Here is a 27,347-nt window from a genome sequence, read left to right on the forward strand (position 1 = left end):
ATTTGAGAGTCATCGGAAAAAATAGTCTACTGCCATTTCAACGAGGTAATTGCCTAACAAAAAAATAAAATATCAAAAATTGATAAACAAAATCATATTTTTAGGAATTATACAAACAAATAATGCTTTGAAGGGTTTATTTGAACATGTTCAGAAGTATTATAATACAAATTATATTCTCACGTACCGCCTGAATCAGGATGTCCTGGAAGACTTTTTTGGAGTTATTCGAGCTAGGGGTGGCTTGCACGATCACCCTGACCAACAAGAGTTTAAATACCGCCTTAGGTCGTATATACTAGGAAAAAATGAAGGCGTTATATCCAATGCAGCGAATGTGAAAGTTGATGACACGCCAGACTTGAAAATCTCCCAGCTGCCTTTCACTGGTAATTTGAAAATAAAATTTAAAAAAAAAAATAGTTATAACAACTGATTCTCTTATTATAGGAATAATATTCAAGGCTGTTACTTTTGATTCCGAAGGTGAAGAAATACCAGACGAAATGGCAGAGCTAGAAGGAGTAGAATACGATGGTCTAGAAAATTTGGCTGGATACATATGCCATAAGCTGCGAGACCAAGTAGACGACATTTCTGTAGATCGTGATGCAGATGAATCATATTCTTGGGTTAGCCACCTGAACGAAGATGGATTAACTAAGCCGTCGGAAGAAGTGATGGGAAAAATGGCTTCCTTACAACACATATTTCAAAATATTAATGGCGACGGCTTGTTTATTTCTAAAAAAATACTTGCAAACACACATGGAGGAATCGTCAAAAATCGATTGTAGCAATAGAATCAAAAAGTTGTTCTTCCGAGCTAGAATGTTTTTTAAAATAAGAAAGTTGAACAAGGAATTGGAAGAATCAATCCACAAAAAGAAACGCAAACTTAATAAAATAATAAAATAGTTTTAGTTTTATAGATTAAGTTAATTTATTTTCATATTTATATTAGAATTATTACTAATATAAATATCTGTTTATACACCGTCATCGTAACCGGTTGCTTTTCGCTCTGTGCTTATTGAGTTTGTTAAAACGGTATAACGGTTTGTTCTGCGTTTATATTACGCTCGTGCTTTGTTTGTGAATTAATTTTTTTATCGTTTTATATCTTTTCAATCACTTAATTTCTTAATTTGTTAAACTAAAATTCGCGTTTACTATGGCCCCTGGGGCCACCAAATTAGGGGATAATAGGTTTTCCCTATTATCTCCAATAATGAAAAAGAAAAGAAAAAAACCAAATCCGATCTCGTTAGACCAATTTCCAGAATTACCAGTCTCAAACACGGATGATCCAAAATTTTTGGTCATGTCATCGCTGGACGACAACAAGCCACTTAATTCGTTATCATGCTTCGCTACGTATAAAGGTATTCAAGCAATCAGTAAGGAAGTAAGTAAAGTTACTGAGCTACGTGATGGTAGCCTACTGCTCTTTGTAAATAACAACAAAACAGCTAGCAAATTTCTTTCTGCAAAAATTTTACCTGGCGGAGGTCATATCAATGTCAAGCTTCATAATACTTTGAATACGGTTAAAGGCACCATATACGCCCCATTCCTGAATAACTTATCAGAAGAAGATATTGTTGATGGTCTTAAGGAGCAGGGTGTTTCTGCTGTACATAAGTTTTCACGAATTGCTGACGGCTCCCGTAATCCTACGGGTGTAGTTTTAATAACTTTTGATAAATACAAACTTCCTGAAAGAATTGATGTTGCCTGGAGGAACCTCACTGTCCGTCCGTATTACCCTAATCCTATGCGTTGTAAGCAATGTCAATTAATTGGCCACACAGCAAAATACTGCCGTAATTCACCTTCTTGTGTCTCATGCAACCTCCCTTCCGATCATACCCCACCTACTGAATGTAAGAGAATAATGTGTGCAAATTGCTCGGGCGACCACCCGGCATCATCTAATACTTGCCCTAAATATCAACAATCCAAAGAAATATTAAAAATTAAAACTATTTATAAATGTAGTATGCGTGAAGCTGTTACCAAGTATAAAATTCAATTTTCTCATACAACTTCTAATGCAAACTCTTTTGCCTCTATAGCTAAAATTTCTAACAATACTAATCAAATCAATAATGAAACAACACCGAATAACAAATCCAACAATCCTACCAAAACTAATCTAACAACAACTACAGACATCAATTCATCTAAACAATCCCTTCCAACCCATCCTACCTCCTCTTCTGTCACTTCTCCTTCCCCTCTCTTTTCCCCTTTATCCATCTCTGACTCTCCTCTCAATATCCTTTCCTCCTGTCCTATCACACCCTCCCCCACCCTCTCCTGCTCGCAAGATCCTCTTGCATTACCCAATTTTCCTTCTTACAATGAAGACATTTAGTTTAAATAAAATATTCGTAGCTTAACTTTTTTCTTTTATAAGTTTACATATGATATGATTACACTTCTTCAATGGAACATTAACGGTTATGTTAATAATTATATTAACTTAGAGTTACTTATGGGATCGTACAATCCATCTATTATCCTGTTGAATGAAACTCACCTATCTTATAATGCCTCAGCTTTTACCCCTAGGGCTTATGTGGGATATTTTATTAATCTCCCACATAACACCACCAACAAGCAGGGAGTTGCCATCCTAGTTAAAAGAAATCTACCTCACGTATTACTTCCCATACCCCTTTCAATTTTTTCTTCTGTAGCTATTGAGATCCTCGCCCCCTATAAAATTTCAATCATCTGTGCTTATTCCCCTCCTGATCAATCATTTTCTACTACTGAATTTTTAAATCTTATTCCTTCCGGTTCAAATCCTTTTATCTTGTGTGGTGACTTCAATGCTTGGAGTCCCCTTTGGGGCTCTGCTTCGGCTAACTCCAAGGGACGTAGCATTGAGGATGCCTTACTAAGATCCAACTGCATTGTTTTAAATGATGGTTCCCCCACCCATTTTTCCACTCACTTCACTAATATTGATCTTTCCATATGTTCTGCCTCCCTCTCCTCAAAAATATCCTGGTGTTGTATTGATGATCTCCATGGCAGTGATCATTTTCCCATCCTTTCCAAAATATCTACTTCTCGCCCTCATTCATTTTTTAAGCCCAGGATTCGGTTTAAAACTGATTCGGCTGATTGGGATAGGTTTGAAGAAGCCTGTTTATCGCATTCACGTTATTTCCCCTTTTCTTCCAATATAAATCAAGAGGCTTCTAGAATCCAAAAAATTATACGTTCTGCTTCTAACTATTCTTTTCCCCTTTCTTCTTCTAAACCAGTCAAGCTTGCTCCTCTTTGGTGGAATAATGAGCTTTCTGCACTAAGAAATCTGAAACAGATCGCATGGCATCAATTTAAACGTTTACGTTCTAGTGCAAACTTAATAGCTTACAAAAAATCCAATGCATTTTTTCGCCATAAAGCTAAGGCTGCTAAGGTTCATTGTTTCCAAGAATTTACGAATAATATCACTTCTTCTTCGGATTCTAGAAAAATCTGGACTGATATGAAAAGACTGGCTGGTTTATCACCTTCTTCTCCTATCACTTATTTAAATACTCCTCGGGGCACTCTACTATATCCCAAAGATATAGCCTTAGAGTTTGCCACCCACTTTTCCAATATTTCTTTGGACTCCAATTTCTCTTCTGATTTTTCCTCTAGTAAACTTTCTTCTCTTTGCTCTCCTTACCTTCCTCCTTCCACCTTATCTCAATCAGCTGAATATTTAGATGCCGATATATCTGAACTTGATTTTAATTTAGCCCTCTCGTCAGTCAAGGGCAAAACTCCTGGCATTGATAAAATCTCTTACCTTATCATCAAGCACCTTCCTCCATTCCTTATATCCCGTCTAGTCAAACTTTACAATAGTATTTTTCTCAGTGGCAACTACCCTGTCCTCTGGAAGACTAGCGCGATTATTCCTATTTTAAAACCTGGTAAACCTCCTGGTGTGGTCAGCAGTTATCGTCCCATTTCCCTTCTTCCTTGCCTTGGTAAATTGATTGAAAAGATTATTGCTACTAGACTCGCCTGGTATGCTCAATCTAATAATCTCATTTCGCACAACCAAGTTGCGTTCAAGAGGGGGCAGGGTACGTTGGATGCTCTCCTGCACCTTGATCACTTTATCTCTGATACTCTCTCCCACAAAAATCATGTTTCTATTCTTTCTTTAGATTTCCTAAAAGCATTTGACAGGATTGGGATTCATGTAGTGTTAAGACAGCTTAGTAGGTGGAGAGTGGGTTCTCGTATTTTTAACTTTGTCAAATCTTTCCTATCCAACCGTAAATTAAGTGTTATCATATCCAATGTTTCATCCTAAAATACCGTCTTCTATTTTTAAAAGTGCTTTGTTTGCTAAAACCAATGAGTTGCCGCTTAAAATATTGCTGCCTTGCAGTAAATATATTCCACCGTGGAAAGTAAATGAATCTTCTTTCATTAGTGATCTTACTTTTCTTCGCAAATCCATCACTCCAAGCACTGTGTATAAATCTCGATTTTTGGAATTATCTGCGCACTTCAAATCTTTTGATTGGCAGTTTATATATACTGATGGCTCCAAATCGTCGCATACATCTTTTGCTGTAGTTGATGATAACCAACAAAGAATATCGTATGGTTTATTATTTCCATTTTGTTCAATTTTTACCGCTGAAGCTACGGGTATTCTCAAAGCTGTCCAGTATGCCCAACAAAACCTTGGTAAATTCATCATCTGTACAGATAGTCTATCGTGTTTTCAAGCTTTAAAAAACCGCAGTAACTACAATGACGTCATTATTGGCATTAGATCGCTGTTGTTTTCGTTAGCACATAGACTAAAAATAATGTGGATACCCGGTCACTCTGGAATCATTGGAAATACTTTTGCGGACTCGGTGGCTAAGGAGGTGTGCATCACTCCAACAACTACATCTGCCTTGTTTGTTAAGAGTGATATAAAACGGCTTATTATTCAACAAAGATCCACTAAATTGGCGCTTGAATGGATGAATTACAGACACCACTACTCTAGAATAAATTCAAATCGTATCAAACCATCCTTTCCGTCATCGCTTTCATCTAATTATATCATTCCATATATCAGACTTCGCATTGGCCACTCCATTATCACACACGCTCACATACTAAATGGCACTCAGATCAACCAATGCCCATTTTGTGATTCAGATTTAAATCTATTGCATCTTCTGCAACATTGTCCAGCACTTCAAACTCATAGAATGTCAAACTTCAACAATACTGATCCAATAATTTTATTGATGGATCCCTCAAGCAACAACATTTCGAAAATCTACAACTTTTTGAAAGACAGCGACCTTCTTCGACGCATATAACATAGCCAGTCGGCCGATAGCCCATGATGCTAGTGCTGCGTATTTTCTTAAGTTTGTATAATAATTGTATTATTATGTAAGCTTTTATAAAATAAAAAAATAAAATAAAATAAAATAAAAAAAATAAAATAAAAAAAAAAAAAAAAATATCTGTTTATGTACAATAAAAGAAAGACTGAAATATCATAAACACAATTGATTTAATCATTCACTTTATTTGGAATTAGTTGACGATAGGTTAAAAATATGTTACAAATATATCTTCAATATAATTTCACAATTCTTTTATCATAATTTCATACATCTGATACATCTGAACTTATAATATATGTGTATATTTATATACAACACAAGAAACGTCTTCTCCATTTGAATCACAACTTAATAGACAATTTTATTATGAATAGGCCGATTTATTTCTTTAGAAATGATTCAAATCTTTTCACTCAACAATATTCAATCGCTTCACTAAAACTTTTCATTAAAATCGAAAGAATTAATAATATTTTGCGAATTTACAAAAGTGTTTACTTTTCTGTTTACAATTTGCAAGCCATTTGACAGTTTTTCACTCTTGTTCTTCTCAACACGGAACTACTTATGACGTTTCGTAATGGCGGTCGTCGTAATCTTGCATTCTATCATTCTTGGCACCAACTCTATTTTTGATATAACTATTTATATAAGTTCATACTAACGAAACCTAAAGAAATAATCTAACTGCCATGAATAATCATAAATAAATACAACTGTTATTTAGTATATTTAATTGTTTTTATTTTCATATTTTTCTTCAATTTCGTACATAGACACTCTTTCTTTCATTTCTAATTCTAACATCTTGCATTTTTCCTCAGTTTCCATTTTTTTTTAACTCAATGTCTAATTTTTTTGACTCAATATCTAACTTTCTTTCTTGAATTTTCTTTTCCTCCTCGAATTTATACTTATCAAACTCCAGTTTTTTCGCTTCCATAGCAATTTTTTCTGCTTGGACAGCCGTCAATTGTCGGCCAACGGATGATTTCCAACGGATGATTTCGGAGGCCGTATTGACATTTTAGCAATTTTTGCTGAAATTAGTAAAAAAAAATGTTTTATTTACAATAAATTTAAAATATCTGTATAATACTAACCTTCGATGATTCTGCCGTCACCTTCATCTTGTAGTCCTGCACCCGTTGACGCGAGCCAGTCATTGGCTTTACGGTACTGCGCCTTCAAATGTCGGACCTTCCACCACACGAGATCCCATGAGACATCCAACTGCGTCTTATGTAAAAATCGTTTATAAAACAACTGCGCAGTTGGAGCCTGGAATAATAGAAAACCGAATTAAATAAAAAATTAAAAAAACGTATAAAATTACCTCAAAATCCGCCTCTTCCATTAAAAACTCTATTATAGAGTGCACCTCACTCTCCTTCCACTTCTTGTTTGGCTTCTGCCTTTTCCTCTTCGCTGGGGGCGCAACTTCCGTATTAAAATTTGTGGAAAACTGTAAAAGGTCTTTAGAATTTAAAACGAAATTTTAAAATCTATTTAAAACTTACCTTCCTTAAGAATTTAACGACGTAATATGTCTTTATGTAAAATGACAGGTAAAACAGGGTTGCAATTATATTTTTGCCTGACATTGCACGCAAATATACATGGGTTTGGGTCTGACATATTTTACAGCCATTGCAAATAATTTTCTGCGTTTGTTTGTTGTTGCGCCGGTGCACCAAGAGGAAATATATGCAATTCCTGCACCGTGCAAAGGTTTTGCAAGAACAAGAAAATACCCTTATAGTGAATTGCAAAATCATCTGAAGTCACAAAAATTTTCTCTAATTGAAAATCTCAATTTTCGAGATACTGTGACTCTATCACAATAAATATTAGCTTGGTTTAGCTCAAAATGATTCAAATAGTGACTAGAGACTGCTTACAAAATTGCACAATAACACCTAAGAATGCATGCTATTTATCTCAAGATGTAAATATTTGAATAATAAAAAATTGGCAATGTGACATTCTTTTGATAGCATAGCAGATGTCGGTTGTCATTACTTTTCCGCGTAATTTTGTTTATTTTTTGTTTTGACAAAAGAACGCCGCTGAAAGATAAGAGCAGAGATAATTATTGTACTGCTTGGCTTGGATAATATCAACACGATAAAAAATTTTTCTAGTGGAGACAGTGAAAAAGATGAAATCGATAAATTTTGTGTCTATTTTTAAATAAATGTATATTAGCTTGATTTGACTTTGTTATAATTGTATTTGGTTTGGTCTAAATGTCTCGTCAGTGTGATATGGAGTCGAGTTCTTCATTGAATTTAATAAAGGCTTTAGAGAAGCGTAGATTAAAAGATAGTTTTGAGAAGAAGCGTCTCAAAGATGACATGAAAGCGAAGGAAACTCCTGAAGAGAAAAGGGTTCGTCGTTTAAAAGAAAGAGAAGCGAAGGAAATGCGTCGCCGTGAAAGGATGGGATGGGATACTGAATACCAGCATTACACTGATCAAGACAATCCATTTGGAGATTCAAACTTAACTTCTACATTCGTTTGGACGAAAAAATTAGAAAAAGATGGTCTGCGTAATGTATCGACAGAAACTGTTGATATTTTATCACGCCAAAAGCTTCTGGAAAACAAACTTGAACTTGAAAAAGTAAAAAAACGAAGGTTAGAGCGCGAACTAGAGAAGCAAGTACGTGAAGAACAATCTGTTTTGCAGCAACGGGTTAAAGAAGCTGCACAGTTTCAGGAATGGGAGTTGCAAGAAGATCAGTTTCATTTAGAGCAAGCTCGTCTACGGAGTGTTATAAGAATACAAGATGGTCGGGCTAAACCAATTGATTTGTTAGCGCAATATTTGTCAGGTTTCAAACCAGAAGATACAAATGAAATACAAATGCACGAGCCGTATGTTCTGTTAAATGGCTTGAGCTTAAAAGATCTTGAAGATTTATTAATTGACATTAAAATATATGTGGAACTAGATAAAGGCAAAAATACAGATTTTTGGAATGATATGACAGTAATTGTGGAAGACGAATTGTTTAGACTAAGAAAGAATACGAACAATTCTCTTGAAAACGGAACATGTGGGCGTAGAGAAGGAATTCATGACTGCGTAGCTAAAGATGTCGCTGAAATTTTTCGGAAGAAGAATGCAAAGCAATTAAATGAGTTACGGTTCAAAATAGAAAATAAAATAAAATCTAGATCAGACGGTGTAGACATTAGTTACTGGGAAAGTCTACTTTCTCAGTTAAAAGCACATATGGCTCGAGCTCGTTTACGTGATAAACATCAAGAGAATTTACGACAAAAACTAAATCTTCTTAAAAATAAATCGGAAGAAAATGACAATTCGGTTGCTATGTTAACATCGAATATAAATGAGTGTGTAGCTTCTTTTATTGAGACAGGAAGTAATGTTGATAACGACCTGAAAACTGATACAAACACTTTACAAACGTTCTTTGATTTATACGAAGACGGTCGGTATTCTCCAAAATATATATCAAGCCTTGAGGACGATAACAATTTACCAATTGTCACAGAGGAAGAAAACTATATTGGAATAGAATTATTACGTACTGAATCGTTAAACAATAAATCACACAAAGAGTCCTTTACTGTTGAAGAAAGAAATATGTGCAAAGCAATGCGAAAAGATATGGGAAAAGATGAGGCTGAGTTCTCTGTCGAAGTGCCCTTAGAAGTAGTTCAAGTGGCATCTGATAAGTATAGACCTCGTAAACCCCGTTACTTCAATCGTGTGCATACTGGTTTTGAATGGAATAAGTATAATCAAACACATTATGATATGGACAATCCTCCACCCAAAATAGTTCAAGGATATAAGTTTAATATTTTTTATCCAGATTTAATTGATAAAAATGTAACTCCACAATATTTTTTGGTAAGCACTGTTTTTTTTTCTAATTTTTTACATAAAGTAAAATTGAATTGTTTTCATATACATACATATCTCCCCATTATGATGCAGCCCATTGTCTAAGATTCAGTAGTAAAACATCAAAGATATTGTTATTGGCACCTTTTTTATATTAGAATCATATGTTCATCTTGGATACATTAGGATAAGCCACGATCAGTATATTAATAATTAACAAAAGTTCCTTTATTTTTTCAAATTTTTTTTGTCCCCCTGTATTTTTTTTATAAGTAATAATTATAATTATTCAGTCTTGTTAAACAAAGTTATTGGAATAGTTTATTGTGTAGTTATTATCACATGTAATTACATATCGTCACCTGAAATGCAAAATAACGTATCATCAAAAAATTCGAAACTGAGTGTCTTATTGATTACGATTCACTACTTCAAATTACATACATAATATTACATATGTCCAACATTTTTAGGTTCTGCCCTCAGATATAAACCAGTTTTAACCAATATTAAAATCTTTTTCACTCATGTTCCATTTTATTTTGTGTTTTATTCATGCCACTGTACATTTCCGAAAATGTTGTTACGTTATCTTGCATTTCAGGTGACGATATTTTCTTTAAAATCTACAATTTTTTAATTAGGCAATTCACAAGTCTCATCTTTATATATATAAATCTTCTGACCGTGTGTTTGCATTTGAACTGCTCCTAAACGGATGGACCGATTTTGATGAAATTTTGTGTGTATGTTCAAGGAGATTCGGGAATGGTTTAGATTTACAATTTGGTCCACTGGAAAATGTTTTTTAAATTATTTTTTAATTTTTAATCAATTGTTAATTTTGAAATGTTTGACCGATAGATGGCGCTACCATCGCAGTATCCAATATTCAAACCTTTAATTGGCGTAAACGTGCATTGAACAAAACGATGCCAAAGTAAAAGGCGACATCTGTGGATCAAGTTTTTATATTGTGGACAGAGTTGTTCGTTCTTAAGTAATAACTTGGGTGTTTCAATACGTCTATGGGTAGCTATAACATTTTTTGCTTGCATTTTCAAACTGATCCTTGCTGAAAAATAATAAAATTGCTAAATATTGGGAATGGTAGAATAGAACTGCAATCAAATACAAAATAATAAGAATATACCACGGGCATCCCAAAAGACTGATGCCATAACCTTGCCAGCCGATTTTTTTTTGTCTTTCCACGCTTGAGAACCGTTTCCTAATATGCAGTCCACCAGGCTGACAATCGATTGGACTCGATTGATTTCACTGATGCACAGCCCAAATTCAATAGTATTTTTACCCCAAAAACCAATTCTTTCTTAACGCATGAAATGCTTTTTGATTCACTTTTATTGCTTCATCAAAAATGCGATTATTCATTAACTAATACATATAATCTAATAGAAATCATATAGATGGTATTAGTAGTACTACCTATGTATCAGCTACAGTAAAACGTAGGCGGTATAGTATAAAATAAAATATATTACTATTCGCAGAACAGCCCCAATGTTTACAAATTTATTGTAACGAACCCTGAACACGGAGAGTATACCTCAGCAAGTTATATATACTTGTAAGAAGCAGGGGCGGTAAAAAGCTTCGTTACAACTTAAGTATTAAAAAACAAAGATTGTCACCCCTATCATGCATTTCGATTACGTTCCCGCTCTACGCTCCGCCGGAGTCGAAATTAGGTATCATGCGTTGCGATCGGATTGAAAGAAGAAGAGGAAGAGCTATAACTCTTTCGAAATCAGCTGTTTGCTTTGAAATATGTGAAACTGGAACATAACAAAGCAAAAATACACAAATTACTGCTGTTCAAAGAAAATAAATAAAAGTAAAATTTTTATATTGTTATTATTTTTATTAAACGCAACTATGGAATCTTTATCCGCGGCGATATTACTGGTTGAGGAGGAGAGCAGCGCATCTCAGAATGCTGGGGTGAGAATTGAAAGGAGAAGATTACGAGATATGTGCGATCCCTTCCAGATGAATGACGGGCTGTACGTAATTGCACGTGAAAGTAGACATTTTTCTTACAATTTGTTTACTTATTTAGATTCAAAAAAACTTCCGTCTGAATAAGGACGCATTCAAGTATGTCCTAGATACGTTGGCGGAAGAAACGACGGCAAGTAAATTTGATGCTACCTCTTTCCAAAAAGCCTGCACATCTTCCTTAGGACGCTGGTGGAAACCGTTGGCTATATCTAGCTTACTCTCCATCATATCGGCCAATTTTCCATATTGCTCTGGTGTTGTTGTTTTTGACCTGAAAGCATATCAAAAAACATCACTAAAACTGGAAATATCGTATGTTTTACAACTTTTAAATACAAGTTTTACTTACATTTTTAGAAAATTAAAAAAAAATCACGCAAATAATAAAATTTTCGCAGCAAAATAAAAACACAAAAACTTCTCCGCCAACAAAATAGCAACTTAGCAAAACGGAGCTACGATCGAAATGCATGATAGGCAGAATTGTAAATTTCGAAGTTGAACTGAACGGGAACGGAACGCATGATACCAAAGTCGCCAAACGGAGAAAATTTCAATCCAAGTCGAAATGCGTGATAGGGGTGTGTGTTTATAATTGTTAAATATTTTTTGTTTACCTATAAACTTCACGTTTGTACATCACAAATTTTGAAATGTGATGTCACAAAGCTTTTGATCCCCCTGCCCCTTGTCACACAATGTCACTTCTAAATATACCAAACATTCCACATATATTTTAAACCCTCCAGTTCTGGATGGTTTTGAATTATGTTTTTTTTTTGGAATTCTCAAGGAATATTTCATTAAATGGAAAAAGTATTTAAAAATGTGTATAGGTATAACGTTCTGTATGTTCCTGTTTGATTTATATAATTCAGAAATATATTTCTCCAATAAAAGGTTAGTAAAATGAAATCTATTATTATTTCAATTGAAAGACTGTTTCAGTAATCTCTATCTCGAGTTGTTTAAGTGTGATCAAGTGATACTTTATGTCGTTTAAATTCAGATTAAATTTCGTACTAAAAACTTCTCAAATAGTTCTGTGACTCTGTATTGTTTGAGCATTACTCCAAGCTGGACATCAGCAAAGGTAAAATACTCCCTATTTTACAGTTTTTTTACAACAAACGCCAAAAAATAATCCAGACAGCTGAATGAATAAGCCTAGTAGTCCTGGTACTGTGTCAACCAATCACGCACAATTTTGGTATAGTCGATTCTGTTCAACTAATTTTGATATCTAAGCTGAACCGGATTCTGGAAAGCCGATTGCCGAAAATGTCGATAAAATAATTGTAATCATCAAGTCTGATAGTGCCCGATGGTTGCGAAAAACACCAAAAGACTAACCACCCGTCGTGTAACCGATATGCGGATTAGCGGAAGAGTGGTTCTTTTATTGAAACCTGGGAAACTGACCAACCTTATTGCTCGATTACTTTTATATTTTTAGTAGATTGATAGATGAGGAATGCACCGCGACCTTAGGTCTATTGTGTCCTCTCCTAAATCACAAAGACTCACTTAGCCCCAGCACATTGATGAAGTCCAATATTCTACCGCAGGTGCTCCGGTATTTCAGGCTCCCTGTTGCAGAACCGGTAGTTAGCGCAGGAGGATAGGCCCATATTATACAAATGACTATTCAGTGGCCGGTATAAAATGCGACTAGTAGCCTGAGTTTATTCCTGGGGAGGTTAATTACAACTTTAAACCTGCTCGAGTTGTACCCTCCAATTAGCAACTTGGCATGTCGTATACCGTGTGCTCGTTCCTAATGCTGTTCCCTGCCCACTCCTTCTTCCTTGCGGAGTAGCTTCTTTATGGTATGGGGACTCACCCCAGTAAAGGATTCGGGTCCTACCATTTTGGTGAAGGCTGTGGAGCGGGCGAGCTCATCAGCCAGTTCATTACTTGCTATACCTCTGTGACCAGGCACCCAGATTAGGTGCACCTGGTTCCGTTCCGCTAGGCTGTTCAGCCGTTCTCTACACTCCTGCACTAGTGGCGATTTGATCTCGTGGGAGGAGATCGCTTTTAGTGCCGCCTGACTATCGCTAAGTATGGTTTTTCGCTCATTGCCATCTTTAGTAATGAGGACCCTAGAGATTTGATTCTGCCGACCGATACACACATTATAAAAGCCCAAATAACTTGTTACCTCAATCAAAAACTACACCTGAGAAAGGATAAACATAGAAGTCAAATACACAGACAATACTAGAATAAATTGAACAATCTACGTTTTCTCCAGGGCTGAGGAGATGCAGCATGGATTATTTGGGATTCGCCAGTGAGGCGTTTTCCAGCTACTGTTTAATTTTTACATCTCGAAACTTACCCAACCACCAGAGTGAATTTCAATTATTTCTTACGCTTATAAGACAATACACGATATTGACTTTGTAAAATTTTGGGTGTTACGTTTGATAGTATTTACTCCTCCACTCCCCATATGAACGCGATCATTTTTGAACTACATAGCCGCAACAAGATATTCAAGTCACCGGTAGTACCTGAAATGAATGGCAATGAAATAATGTTGGCCACTAACAAGGAAATCGGGCGACAGAACGCCGCACTCCAGACATATAACTCCTATTGAACATTTACCCATTTAGGTCCCTTTCTCCCGGTTAAGTCTCTAAAGGTAGTCTTTTCCAAGAAGTTTCTGCTCATGGGATCCTTTGGCAGAAATCATCGTTGCAATATCTTACTTGGAGTGGAGCCAAGTGGAACATCGACGAGATGCAGTATTATACCGACATATTTTCAAACAAAAATTGAACATCATTAGCGCAGCTTTTAACGCAATCATTAACTCCCTCCCAGTGAATGACGTACTTGAAGTAAAAACTTATAGAACGAATTTCCCTCTGAAAATTGTAGCTGAATCGGTCCAGTTCTAACTGAATAAAAATATTAGATTGTAAAAGATCAAAAATTTCGAAAATGTAACATTAAAAACAAGAAAAAGCGTTAACTTCGGTTGTACCGAAGCTATATACCCTTCACAGGTGCATTTCTGTTAGTAACTATGTGTTCAGTTTGGAAGCTATATGCTATAGTAATCCGTTCTGAACAATTTCTTCGGAGATTACATTGTTGCTTTAGAAAATAATATATAACAAATTTCGTGGATATATCTTGTCAAATGTCAAAGTTATCCATACGAGAACTTGATTCCGATCGTTCAGTTTGTATGGCAGCTATATATATGCTATAGTTAACCGTTTTGACCAATTTCTTCGGAGATTACATTGTTGCCTTAGAAAATAATATATACCAAATTTCGTGAATATATCTTGTCAAATGTGAAAGTTGTCCATACAAGTATTTGATTCCGATCGTTCAGTTTGTATGGCAGCTATATGCTATAGTTAACCGATCTAAATAATTTCTTCGGAGTATACATTGTTGCCTTAGAAAATAATATATACCAAATTTCGTGAATATATCTTGTCAAATGTGAAAGTTGTTCACACAAGAACTTGATTCCGATCGTTCAGTTTGTATGGCAGCTATATGTTATAGTGGTCCAATATCGGCCGTTCCGACAAATGAGCAGCTTCTTGAAGAGAAAATTACGTTTGCAAAATTTCAAAACGATATCTTAAAAACTGAGGGACTAGTTCGTATATATACAGACAGACAGACGGACATGGCTCAATCGACTCAGCTCAACATACTGATCATTTATATATATACTTTATAGGGTCTCCGACGCTTCCTTCTGGGTGTTACAAATTTCGTGACAAACTTAATATACCCTGTTCGGGGTACAACAAGAAATAAAAATAAGAAATGATATTTCTTGGGAAAGAGATTTTCTTTAACTACATCGAGAAAACATTTTGTAATGTATCGTAATTTTACTGGGATGTATCATTCACGCCCAGCGGGATATGGTAGACATTGGTAAGCGAGCGAGGTAAACGATGCAGCATGATTGTATCGCTTACTCCGACCGATGAAAATTAACACGGCGATGTCCTACGAAAAGTAACAGATCACCCCTTTCGCTTACCCATAGGGACGAAGAATTCTTCGATGCCAAAGTTAACGGAGAGTTTTTTTATGCCAAGGTCAATACTAGAATAGAAAAGATTGCATATTAATTTTGCTTTATTTATAAAAATACATGTATGAAATTCGTAATGAAAATAAGTATTTATGTATAAAACAGAATGGGTTTGTTTTAATTTTGTGGCTGAGTCTTTTCTGAACACATCCGATTCGGTGAAACCTTCTACTTTTACACATTCTACAAAAAACGGTTTCATAGTGTGTAATTATAAATTTCCATCAATGATAAAAACACGAAAAACTTACCAAATAGTAACGCATTAAAGTCCTTAAGTTCTTTTAACGATTTTTTGCCCTTCACACCGAAGTAATTATGTTCCAGCAAAACCACAATTCACCGCGTTCTCTTCAGAATCACTTCAACATTTATGTTAAAATAAATAAAAAATTCACTTTTTTCTTTATTCAAAGTTTAAACACAAAAATAAACAAAATTTTTAATTAAAATAGCAGCTTACCTAAACACCACGAACTTGGTGCATATTTTCTTCAAATTCATGACGATTTGACGAAATAATGGAAATATTTACCAATAAATTTTATTTCATCAATTTTTTTTCGTTGTTTACTATATATATTGTGATGATTTTCATGTATTTACTTGATTGTAAATATGAACACAGTAAAATTTAGGCGCATAGCTTACTTTTATGCTATATATCGAAGAATTCTACATAGAAATATAGAATTCTCCATAGAAATTTCTTCGAAGCATTCTCCAAAGAAAAATGTAAGCGGTGAACCATTATCCATATAAATGTATTAATAATATTAAAAACTCCTTTTCAAATAGAAACTAAGCACCACGTCTTTTCTCATTTGATAATCAAAACATATTGTAATAGTTTTTTAGGTCGTTAAAACTGTCATTATAGTTCATCTTTAGCCGTATTTAAAGCATCCGAATTTGGCGACGAATGTTCAAAATAAATCAGAACTATATAACATAAATTTATACATATCCTTGAACTCGTGCACACATTACATTTGAGTCATGATGTCAATTACTTTAGAAATAGTTTCCCAAAAATATAAACTAAATACATAAACTGTACGTCGGTACAGCAAGATTATATTCAAATTCAAGATAGCTAAGATATCAGAATAAACTTTTCCTATTGCGTACCACAAATATTGTATATTATAAATATCGCAACCAAGCGTTATGCTTATTAATATGAACATCATAAATATAATCTATAATTTATTGTTTTTGATATCATTAATTCAAGTTTATTTTCAGAAACAATGTGAGGATAACTCCGATTTTGCGGTACTTCGTTTTCATGCGGGTCCACCATATGAAGATATAGCATTTAAGATAGTACATCGAGAATGGGAGTTCAGCTACAAAAGAGGATTCCGCTGTCAGTTTCATAATAATATATTTCAACTTTGGTTTCATTTTAAAAGATATCGTTATCGTAGATAAAATGAAATCAATACTTTCTGTCTTGCATTTATCTCAATTAAAGTTATATTTTATTAAAGATCATTAAGATTTTATCTTACTGTGTCTCCGTTATGGTAAAGGATATTTCTGTAATAATATTATTTTTAATAGTAATAAAGATTTTGTGAATTCTGAATCCGATTTTTCTTTCTAGAACAGTATTGTCAAGTTTATTACAATGTTCACAAATAGAAAACTTTTTAATCTCACATTTTCCGTTTAATTTACACTTTGTGCGTTGCGCAATCTGCACCCAGTTCACGCACTGCGCCGCCACTCCACCCAAGTGGCCGACAGAGGACCTCCACGGTTCGCAGGAGCTAAAATAGGCATCATAACTCCCATTCTTATTCCGCAAGGTGGTCGCAGCTGCTACCGCTCGCTTCATCCCGGCAGGAAGAATTGCGGAACTCCGCCCCAATTTCCCACCCAAGCAGCTGTTTTAGCTCCTATGGATGTATCCACTGGTAAACGTCGATTCCGCAAGTTGATCGCAGCAGCTACCGCTCGCTTCATCCCGGCAGGAAGAATTGCGGAACTCCGCCCCAATTTCCCACCCAAGCAGCTGTTTTAGCTCCTATGGATGTATCCACTGGTAAACGTCGATTCCGCAAGTTGATCGCAGCAGCTACCGCTCGCTTCATCCCGGCAGGAAGAATTGCGGACCTCTGCCCTAATTTCCCAGCCTAAGCAGCTGTTTTAGCTAACGAGACACATTATGCCATGCCGATCTCAGTGGTCCCTGAGTAAGGGATTCCAGATAAGATAAATAAATAAGGGTTGCATCGCGTCCTAGGGTCTATTGTGCCCTCTCCTAACTCCCAACGTCTCAACTAGTTCCGGCAAATTGATGAATTCCAATACACTGCAATTGAGGCGATGTGATCCCTATTTGGAAAAATGGCTCTTAGGGCCTTACTCCTGTGTCTACAGGCTGCTGTGCAGTTTACTAGCAGGTGTTCTGGGGTTTCAGACTCAGACCATGTTGAATAAGTGCTTCTTGAACTTGCAATGACCAGTATAGAAGGCAACCAGTAGTCTGAGTTTATCCCTTGGGAGATAAACCTTTTGATGTTGTTACCATTCATTGGCAACTTTGCGTGGCGCAAGCCTGGGAGTTGTTGCCAATGCCTCTCTCTACCCACTGCTTCATCCTTGCGGAGCAGCTCCTTTATGGACCGACCGCTATGAAAGGTTCCGGTCATACCATGTTGGTGGATGCTGCAGAGCGGGCAAGCTCATCAGTCAGTTCATTCCCGGCGATACCTTTGTGACCTGACACCCAAATAAGGTGGACTTGGTTACATTCGCTTAGTATAGCTATGCGTTCGTTGCGATAGCTGCGTTGGAGGTTTAACTCTACGCACCGACTTATGTCAAATACCTCTGCTTGGAATATACTCGGTAACCTTCCCATAGGTATGGAGAGTTTTGTGCGTGGGCTTTGTTGCTGAGGGTGATCTTAAACTTGTTACTGAAGTTCACCTTATTTGTATTACTGTCCCTAGGAAGAAGAGCCAGTGGTATGACGCCACTTAGCACTTCCATACGTTGAGACGAGATTACGTTACCTTTGCCAGTCCCCTCTGTTGTCATTTGGAGCAGAGTGTGCTTGGCGACTTGACCAATTACTAGATGTAGCGGGGTGAGCTCCAGCAAGTGCCGCTGTCGGGCATGTGCGCATAGCCCTGTTATACTACCGTCGTCTGCAATGCTTTCGGAGCACAAGCCACCGCTCCATAAGTGATTATTGGTCGCACTACCATGGTGTACAACCATCTGATGATCCAATTCCCACGACAGCCGGTTCTACGCACCGGAATTGACTCGGATTTCATCCGACCGGTTTTTCGGTGATCTAACCCCGTTTGGATCGGTGAGTATTAATTTGTGTTTGTCATTGGAGCAATGCCTTGCAGCAGGGTTGCTCCGTATTCTCCTGACTTGTGCTGGCAATGAGTCCAACCCGGGCCCGTTGGAATTTTTCTGCTGAGTATGCGCAAAACGGCTCCATCCAAACTCCACCTCGGTCAGGTGCAATACATGCAATGGATGGAGCCATCTTAAGACCTGTTCTGGCCTTAAGACTCATAGGGAGTGGACCACGCGTTACGTGGCCCCATGTTGCCTGCGCAATACTGCGACACAAGCCTCTACAGCTGTGCAATCTGCACCGCGCCGCGCCGCCATTCAACCCGAATGGCCAATAGAAGACCTCCACGGTGCCTAGGAGCTCAATTAGGCAACATAGCTCCCTCTCTGACTTGTCCCCCCCAACCTTCATCCCGCTCCAATCCTCGCACAATCTGTTCCGTGTGTCAGACCGTCATACGTCGGATCGTTACATCAGTCAAGTGCAAATCCTGTACTGGCTGGTGTCACTTCCCGGTGTGTTCCGGCCTGCGCACCACACGTGAGTGGAGTGAATCGTACGTTGCCCCATGCTGCAGGAGTCTGCCCCCGCAACTCACAACAGTGGCGTCGCCTACGAACACCCCAGCGTGACAACCGCCCCTGCGGGTTCTGCAGCTGCAACAACTACCACACTCCCTCATCCCCAGGATCACCCACGGACACCCGCGACAAATCCAGCTACTTCAATTTAACTGCAACGGACTCCAGAGCAAGATCGAGGAGATAGTTGCACTTATGAATAGGGCTAAACAGCCGCTCAGGTCTTCTGAGTTGTGCCGGTTTCAACGTAATACGTAAAGATTGCGAGCGAGATAATGGTGGTGGCCTAGCCTTCATATTGCATATTCGAGCTCGAAATATTTAATATATACATCCCCCCAGTTACATGTTGCCCTACAGGATATCACCCGAATATAGGTGCGCTACTTCGTGGTGAAAACCGTTTGGTACTAGGCGAGTTTAACGCGCACTACGATCTTTAGCATTCCTGCCTGTCAAGTGACCGTAGGGGGATAGAGCTGGCGGAACAGATTGACGATTCGATATTCTGCACAATGAATGACGCAGCCCCCACCAGAGTTATGGGCACTTGTAATAGCTCGCCTGATGTTACCATTGCTAGCGATGGTCTGATAAACAGCATAACCTGGTGATCTATGCTAACTCTCACATCAGACCATCTGCCCATAATTATCTCGATCGAGAAGCCTCCTGATTTTGTTTCTGTGGACAACCTCACCTTCATTAACTTTAACAAAGCTAATTAGGTCGGCTTCACAGAATTTACTGAGAGCACCTTCAACGCTCTACCCATTTCTACGACCGTATGCGTTCGCGAACATCAATTTCGCAAGGTGTTCGCAGCAGCTACCGCTCGCTTCATCCCGGCTGGAAGAATAGCGGAAATCCGCCCCAATTTCCCAGCCGGAGCAGCCGTTTTAGCTAACGAGCGCGACACCTTACGCCATGCCGATACCGGGGATCCTCGAATAAGGAATCTCAATTTGGAAATTCAGCGTATGGTAAACCATTATAAGCGGACGAAATGGATAGAGCACCTGAAGTCCTGTAACCTCTCCACCGGTGTGAGTAAGCTTTGGACTACTGTAAAAGCTTCGTCTAACCCGAAGAGACATGACAACCGAGTTGAAGTTCAATTCAATGGTTATGCCTCTTCGGACCCGAAGAAGTGCGCGAGCTATTTTAGCCGGCAGTTTACACTGCACCCTTCGGTAGACAAAGCTAAACGATGTGTTAACCGACGGCTGCGCAAAATGCCAAACGAAGGCGCGCCACTTACTTTTACCGATGAGCAAGTTCAGGGTGTCATCAACAAGGCTAAATCATCTAGGCTCGACGGGAATAAGATATCTCACCAAGGTCCTCAACCTGTCGCTGACCACTCTTCAAATACCCGATGTGTGGAAAGTCGGAAGAGTGGTCCCACTACTGAAACCTGGGAAACCCGCCAACAAAGGGGAATCTTATCGTCCGATAACTCTCCTCTCCCCAGTAGTGAAGACACTTGAGGCCTTGCCACTCCCGATCTTCACCCTCTGAGCCTAGCCAGCCACCAGCATGGATGCCGAAAAGTGCGCAGCATCACCAAAGCACTTAGCGTCATAAACGCCCAGATAGTTCGTGGCCTTAACCAGAAACCACCCTGCGAAAGAACGATCCTTGTAGCGTTGGACCTGTCAAAAGCTTTTGACACGGTCAACCACACAACGCTACTGCAGGACATTGAAAAAATTACGCCTCCTTAAGGAGCTAAAGAGGTGGACCATGAACTATCTGAACGTTCGTCAGTTATCCGTACTATTTCGGGGGGGAATCATCTAAACTGAGAAGAATTAAACAGGGGGTTCAGCAGAGTGGTGTCCTCTCCTCACTACTGTTTAACTTCTACATCTAGAAACTCCCGCAATCACCCGAGGGGGTTTCCATAACCTCGTACGCTGATGACTGCGCGATATTGACGTCGGGCAATGGAATCGATGGCATGTGTTGGAAGGTAAACAATCGGCCGACCAGTCCTTACCTATGCAGCACCTGTAGGGCCGCCTGGATACAGTGGCACGCAGATGAGGAAACTTCAGACCAGTCAAAATACTGCACTCCGGACCACGACGGGATGCCTTTTGATGTCTCTCATAGAACACCTACACAGTGAGACGCTTATGCTCCCAGTTAAGGAGCATAATGAACTCCTCTCCAAGCAGTTCCTGCTGGGATGTTTTCGTAGAAATCACCCCTGTAGCCATCTGCTTGGAGCGGAACCGCCTCCTAGGAGCATCAAAGGTCTTTCCTTGACTACGTCGACGACGTCGTAGAGTACGCCGATCGGACTTGGGACACAACTGACTTTCGACAGGCACTGACCGCCATTTACAGCGGAGCCATTAACACCTTCACCGACTCCCTTCCCGTGAATGGCGTACTTGGAGTCAAATGACTACCCATAGCAGACGAAGAACTCCATCTGCCGCGAAAAACGCGAGTGACCCTATCGCAACATCGTTCTGGATACTGTAGTAGGTTAAACTCCTCCTTATCCCGAATAAACCCCGACATAACCAATGTATGTCCTGCATGCAACCAGTCTCCGCATGATACTGACCACCTCTTTACATGCCCTACGAACCCTAATCTAACACCCTTCTCCCTATGGTCCGACCCCGTCGAAACAGCACGTTTCTTGGGCCTCCCGTTAGATGACGTCGACGACAACACAAATGACCCTTACCATCCTAACGGGGATTAGATATTCCGTTAAAACAACAACAACAACAACCATCTGATGATCCTTTGTTTACACCCCCAGGGATTTACCAGCCAGCCGAGTGCACACCATCAGTGCCTTTGTGGCTGCTTCCATCGCAACGTGGAATCCAGCGTGAGACCCAGGTATTTGACCATATTGGGCATCTCTACCTCCGAGTGCTAGGTTGCTGAGGTCAGGGAGAAACCTGCGCCTCGTAAACGGGACGATGGTCGATTTCAAGGGGTTGATGCTTAGTCCAACGCTACTGCACCAACCCTTGGCAAAGCCTAGTCCCCTTTGTACGATATCGCAGAGAGTCCCCCAAATTTGCCTCTGGCTATGATAACAATGTCGTCCGCATATCCTTGGCAGCGGATTCCTTTGTGAGTTAGAAACACAAGTAGTTCGTCCACGACTAGGCTCCACAACAGCGGGGATAGCACTCCTCCCTGTTGGCAGTCCCTTGTAGGTCCGAGACGAATACTGGTATCTCCTAATGTGGTCTCAGCTATTCCGGTGCGCAGAACGACCTTTATCCACCTGCACACAGTAGGCACCGCATTCCTTTTCTCCAGTGCCCTTGCCATGCTCTTGTGGGGCGTGTTGTCAAAGGCACCTTCGATGTCTAGAAAGGCGCATAACGTTACCACCCCGGTTTCCAGCGAACTTTGTAACTCCGAGGTTAGCTGGTACAGGGCAGTGTTGGTCGATCTGCCTGCTCTGTACGCATTCTGATTCGCATGCAGGGGTGCAGTTATAAGAGCCTTCGACCTTATTTCCTGGTCCAAGATCTTTTCTACACTCTTTCGTAAGGAGGGAAGTTAGACTAATCGATCTAAAGGATTTAGCCAGTGAGCAGTCTTTCCTTCTCACTTTCGGTATAAAGATCATCTTTGCTGTCCTCCATGGTTCAAGGATATACGCCAGCGCCAGGCAATCTCTCATCAGCTGTACAAGGTGTGGCAGTAAAATCTGCTCTCCTTGTTACAGAAGCACTGGTAAGATGCCGTCCGCCCCCGGAGACTTGAATTTGGCAAACGAGGCCGAGGCCCACCTGCTGAGTCCGCAGTAAACCGTTTTCTTGTGACTACCAAATCTCCGCGAAATGCGTTCGCAAGAGTGCCGTAGCTCTCTCTTCCGCATTGGTCGTATAAGTACCATCACATTTATTAATCACTCGATATGTGTTCGTCCTCCCCTTGGACAGAGCTTAGTGCAGTCTAGCCACGTCTGCTATTGAGCAGACGTTTTCACAGAAATTCCTACAATTCTCCTGCTTTGCAGACCTAATCTCCTTATAATAAGCAGTTAGGTTGCTTTTAAAATCCACCCAGTTCCCTGTACGCTTGGCTTTATTGAAGAGCTTAGGTAATTTTGATCTGAACTCCGATAGTTTTCTTGACCACCAGGGGCAGTTGCGTCCTTTCGTGATCGTCTTAAGGGGCAGCTGCAGTGATACGCGTTTGGGATGGCCTGATTTAGAGCAGATAGCCTGCTCTCCAGTCGCAAAGCCGATGTACATCTGACTAACTTCCCATTGCCTTTCAGATTTCGCTCTAACGTATCCCGATAAGTGGTTCAATTTGTGTTTTTGGGAATACGTTTGGGGGGATTTGCATGACCTCCACCCGTAGCCCGAATCTCAAGATCCTGTGGTCTGACAGTTCTGATGACACCCTCCACTGTGAGACCACCCCCGACATGAGCTGGTTACTCAGAGTGATGTCCAGCACTTCCCTCCTGTTACTCGTGACGAATGTAGGTTCACACCTACAATAATACTGAGTAGTAATGGTACTAGTAGGTACTTAAATACTTTACTTTTATCTCGAAGTACTTAGTATGTACTAAGTACTTTCAGAATTTTCAAGTACAAGTGTAAGTACAAGTACCAGTAATTGAAAAATACTTGAAATTTTACCAAATATTTGAAAAGAATTGAAAGTACTTGAAAATAATTGAAAAATGTACTTGAATCTATTTTCAATTTTTTTCAAGTACTTTCAATTACTTACAATTTTGAAACCAATATCTAAAAGAAATAACACAAATAAATGACATTTTTATATTTCTTATATATTGTTCATTATTTTTATTTAACAATATGCAATTCATTGTTCAAATTTAAAAATAAATATTGAATAAGCACTTCAAATTAAACACAAATGAATAATTCAATTTCATTTACAACAAAAATAAACAATAATTCAACATAAAAAAATATATAAAGTAACAGTAATTCATCAAAAAACAAAATTATGAATTAAAAATAATTCAACAAAAAAAAATATAAATTAAAAATTCCACAAAAAACACTCATAACCACTTGGAATTTGCTTTCATTAGAACAAACTTTTCAAAAGAAAAGTCTGTCAATGAACCTCTCCTTGGGCTATTTATTATCCCCGCAAATGAAAAAAGACGTTCAACAGGTGCCGATGATGGCAGTAGGGTATTGAATTTCACAAATGCCTCCTTCAGCAATGGATATCGGTCCCAGGTACTATTAGTCATCGATTGGTCATTTAAATAACTGTAGTATTGAGTTGCTATCGCAGCTCTCACATCAACATTTGTGTCTTGACCATCACCTAAAACAATAAAGACATGTGTAAAAACCCAGAAGAAAAGTAAATAGATACATTCTTACCGGCACGTTTGAAGTCATACTTCGATCTTTGCCTTGGAGGACAACCCAATATTTTAGAAATCGCTTCTAAAGCATGGTTGTTTTTTGTTAGGGCTTCCCTAATGCTTTTAATGACTCTGTTGTTGATGCTTTCTTCCGTCAAATCCGGAAGTATGTCCTGCAACGCCTCGATCCAGTCGGTCTTCACATCTGGAGTCAATACAGCTGCAGCTATTGCAATATCTGCTGACGGGGCCGAAGTGGAATATGGTTCAAATCTTTTCCTCAGCTTTTGATCCAACATCATCGCAACAGAGTTCAGATTTGTTATATCTTCAGATCTTATTACTCAGAGTCAAAAGACTGGGTAATAAACAACCATATTTAACATTAACCTCCTCCTGCAGGTCATCCAGAATATTTGCAATTGGCTCCAGCAGCAACGTATATTGTTCCAGATAAGTGAAGTCTCCTGCGGTAAATTTTGCCAAGTCAAATTCTTGATACAAATCATTCAACTTTGCTTTATACGCGAGTAACCGTTTGACTGCATCATACAATGAATTCCAACGCGTTACTACGAGTACAAGCAAAGCTGAATCTAGACTTTTGAGAATTACTTCACAAGACTTCGGCCATTTGCACTTCTTCCACAAAGCATTGCATTTGCCAAATATCTGGAGAAAAAACAAAATATATTTTTGAATAAACCGGTTGTTCAAAACTATATTACCTCTGTATGTTGCAAATCAAGTGTTTGGTTTGATTGCAAAACTTTCGCTAAATCAGTTGTAGCGAGCAAACTTAATGTGTGACTTGCACAACGCTGGTGTTGGGGTAGCAGGCACTCATTGGAAAACGAAGGCAGATCTTCATCGCTGTCGCCGTTCTTTTCTTCGGGTTGAACTCCATGCTCCTTAAATGCCTTCACAAAGTTCGACCCATTGTCTGTGACAGTCATTACGACGTTGGACTTATTAAGTCCAAAGGAGCTGTTAATTTCGGTGATGACCTTCGTCGTTTTTCCGCCGAGTGCACACCAGGGAGCCTTTTACATGCTAAAGCAGCTGACTTTCGCTCCAGTTTTTTTGTCAACCAGTGACACGTATATCCAAAGAAGGTTCGGTTAGTGCATGACCATATGTCAGCGATTGTACAAAAATAATTAATATTTTCCAACTCTGACTTTATTTTGTCAACCATTCTGACATACTCACCCTCCAATTATGTCATCAGGGTTTTCCTAGTCATTACTTTAAGACCAGGCACCACCAAATCTACCAAATTTTTGTCGAACACGTCCTGTAAAGTTCGATTTCCGGGACTACCCGTCTGTAATAACATCAATTATTTTTTATTATGTTATTAAAGAAACCAATATATAGTGAACACCCTATATAGTGAACGCCTCGATATAGTGAAAATCTTAATTTTTACATACAGTACTTTAAATAGTAAACAATCGAAAACAAGTCTTGCAATAATTAGTTCACTATATCCGGACACGACTGTATATGTAAGTGCAAGTACCTTCAGAAATCGGTACTCTTCGCGATGACGAACTCGTAAATGCTTTACGAAATTGGAGGTAACTTCTCTGGATCCCTTTATGACGCGACCACATTCAACACACTTGCGGATAAGTTGACTTTATCCAGACCGAACGTCTGCAATGAAGACAAATATTTAGAAAAAATATCATAAAGCTATTTACTTTCTTACATAACATATTTAACTTTGTTAATGCTTCCAAATATTTCTACATTCTCTATCTACCTATCTACAGTGGCGGAAAAATTTAAAAAAATAAAGGTGAATTTTTCAGAAAATTCAAACTTGCACTTTAAACTTGGACTAAAAAACTGCATACCACATTTTTTTCTAAAAATTGTAATAAAAAAGTTTGAAATTTAGATGAAACTTTGCAGAATTTTGCTTTATTTTGCACAAAGTTTGCAATTTGGATTCTTATGATTTTAATTAGCAGTTGAGATGTATTAAAAAAAAATTAACACTAAACAAGCAAATTTAAAATAAAATATTCAAATTTTGTCAAAATGTAGTGTGCCTATACTTTTTTCCGCCACTGTATGTACCTGGAAAAACTAACTAAGTATCACAGGAAGAACAGTTGAAAGGCGAGTTTTTTTTGACGTTGTTGGTGTTTCTAACGCCAGTCTCTGCTTCCTGGACGGCCTTTCTGGCGAATAGGTTGGGTTGGCCATTTCATCATTAGCAGAAAAATAATTTTCCAAACATGAAGACATTACTAAATTCTTACAATTATTGTCACAATTTCATGAATATTTTAAAAAATATCAGACCTGGACTATAGCTGCGAGAATGTTCGCGTTGAGTATTCGATTTTACTTTCGTTTTCGCAAAAACATGTTTGTTTTGTTATTGTTTTGTTGTCAAAATTTAATGTTAACAATCACATGTCAAAATTACCACTCTGACATTTACATGCTGGTATAAACATATAGCGGGATTCTGTAACCAGTCTCTAGTCTCTATTTGAGACATTTTGAGGTAAAGTCTCAATTTGAGACTAGTTACCATTCACTAAACAGTCTCTAGCGTTAGTCTCAAAATATTGACTAAAATTTGAGACCTGATAGTTTGCAGGTCGCAAATTAAAAAGAACTCTTGCTGCCATTTTGAATATTCTGAATAGAGATCATCATATAAATTAATCGATTGTCGT

The 27,347-nt window shown here is 38.3% G+C and overlaps 2 protein-coding genes and 1 pseudogene across 6 annotated transcripts; 2 read left to right on the forward strand and 1 right to left on the reverse strand.

Annotated features, from left to right (window-relative positions):
• Nucleotides 1-867: 867 nt before the first annotated feature.
• On the reverse strand, nt 868-7,014 carry LOC125778155 (uncharacterized). The gene is made up of 5 exons (XM_049454736.1): nt 6,905-7,014; nt 6,721-6,849; nt 6,488-6,665; nt 5,545-6,424; nt 868-985 (listed from the first exon to the last, which is right to left on the reverse strand). The coding sequence occupies exons 1-4, from the start codon at nt 6,986-6,988 to the stop codon at nt 6,354-6,356; spliced, it is 462 nt and encodes a 153-aa protein (XP_049310693.1). The 5' UTR covers nt 6,989-7,014; the 3' UTR covers nt 868-985; nt 5,545-6,353.
• A 459-nt stretch (nt 7,015-7,473) lies between these two features.
• On the forward strand, nt 7,474-16,968 carry LOC105232891 (cactin). 5 transcript variants are annotated; one of them, XR_007422508.1, is made up of 4 exons: nt 7,551-9,271; nt 9,910-11,292; nt 11,349-11,602; nt 11,689-12,056. XR_007422508.1 is itself a non-coding variant. In XM_011214781.4 (2 exons), exons 1-2 carry the CDS (start codon nt 7,634-7,636, stop codon nt 16,809-16,811), a joined length of 1,827 nt encoding a protein of 608 aa, XP_011213083.1. In that variant the 5' UTR covers nt 7,474-7,633; the 3' UTR covers nt 16,812-16,968. The 5 variants fall into 5 exon arrangements, 3 of the variants coding, with proteins under 3 accessions (XP_011213083.1, XP_049310604.1, XP_049310605.1); XR_007422507.1 differs by having other exon boundaries at nt 11,349-12,056; XM_011214781.4 differs by lacking the exons at nt 9,910-11,292; nt 11,349-11,602; nt 11,689-12,056 and adding an exon at nt 16,623-16,968 and having other exon boundaries at nt 7,474-9,271.
• A 1,051-nt stretch (nt 16,969-18,019) lies between these two features.
• Nucleotides 18,020-20,840, forward strand: LOC125778243 (uncharacterized; annotated as a pseudogene).
• The last annotated feature ends 6,507 nt before the right edge of the window (nt 20,841-27,347 follow it).

The sequence above is a fragment of the Bactrocera dorsalis genome, chromosome 4 (genome assembly GCF_023373825.1).
Source record: "Bactrocera dorsalis isolate Fly_Bdor chromosome 4, ASM2337382v1, whole genome shotgun sequence".
NCBI lineage: Eukaryota > Metazoa > Arthropoda > Insecta > Diptera > Tephritidae > Bactrocera > Bactrocera dorsalis.

What these genes read in the sequence shown, in the direction of transcription:
- LOC125778155 (XM_049454736.1), bottom strand. Translation starts at nt 6,988, where the DNA reads ATGTCAGGCAAAAATATAATTGCAACCCTGTTTTACCTGTCATTTTAC. An exon ending in TGGAAGAGGCGGATTTTGAG is followed by an intron (nt 6,666 to 6,720) that starts GTAATTTTATAC and finishes CTATTATTCCAG; the next exon opens with GCTCCAACTGCGCAGTTGTT. An exon ending in TGACGGCAGAATCATCGAAG is followed by an intron (nt 6,425 to 6,487) that starts GTTAGTATTATA and finishes TACTAATTTCAG; the next exon opens with CAAAAATTGCTAAAATGTCA.
- LOC105232891 (XM_011214781.4), top strand. Translation starts at nt 7,634, where the DNA reads ATGTCTCGTCAGTGTGATATGGAGTCGAGTTCTTCATTGAATTTAATA. An exon ending in TAACTCCACAATATTTTTTG is followed by an intron (nt 9,272 to 16,622) that starts GTAAGCACTGTT and finishes GTTTATTTTCAG; the next exon opens with AAACAATGTGAGGATAACTC.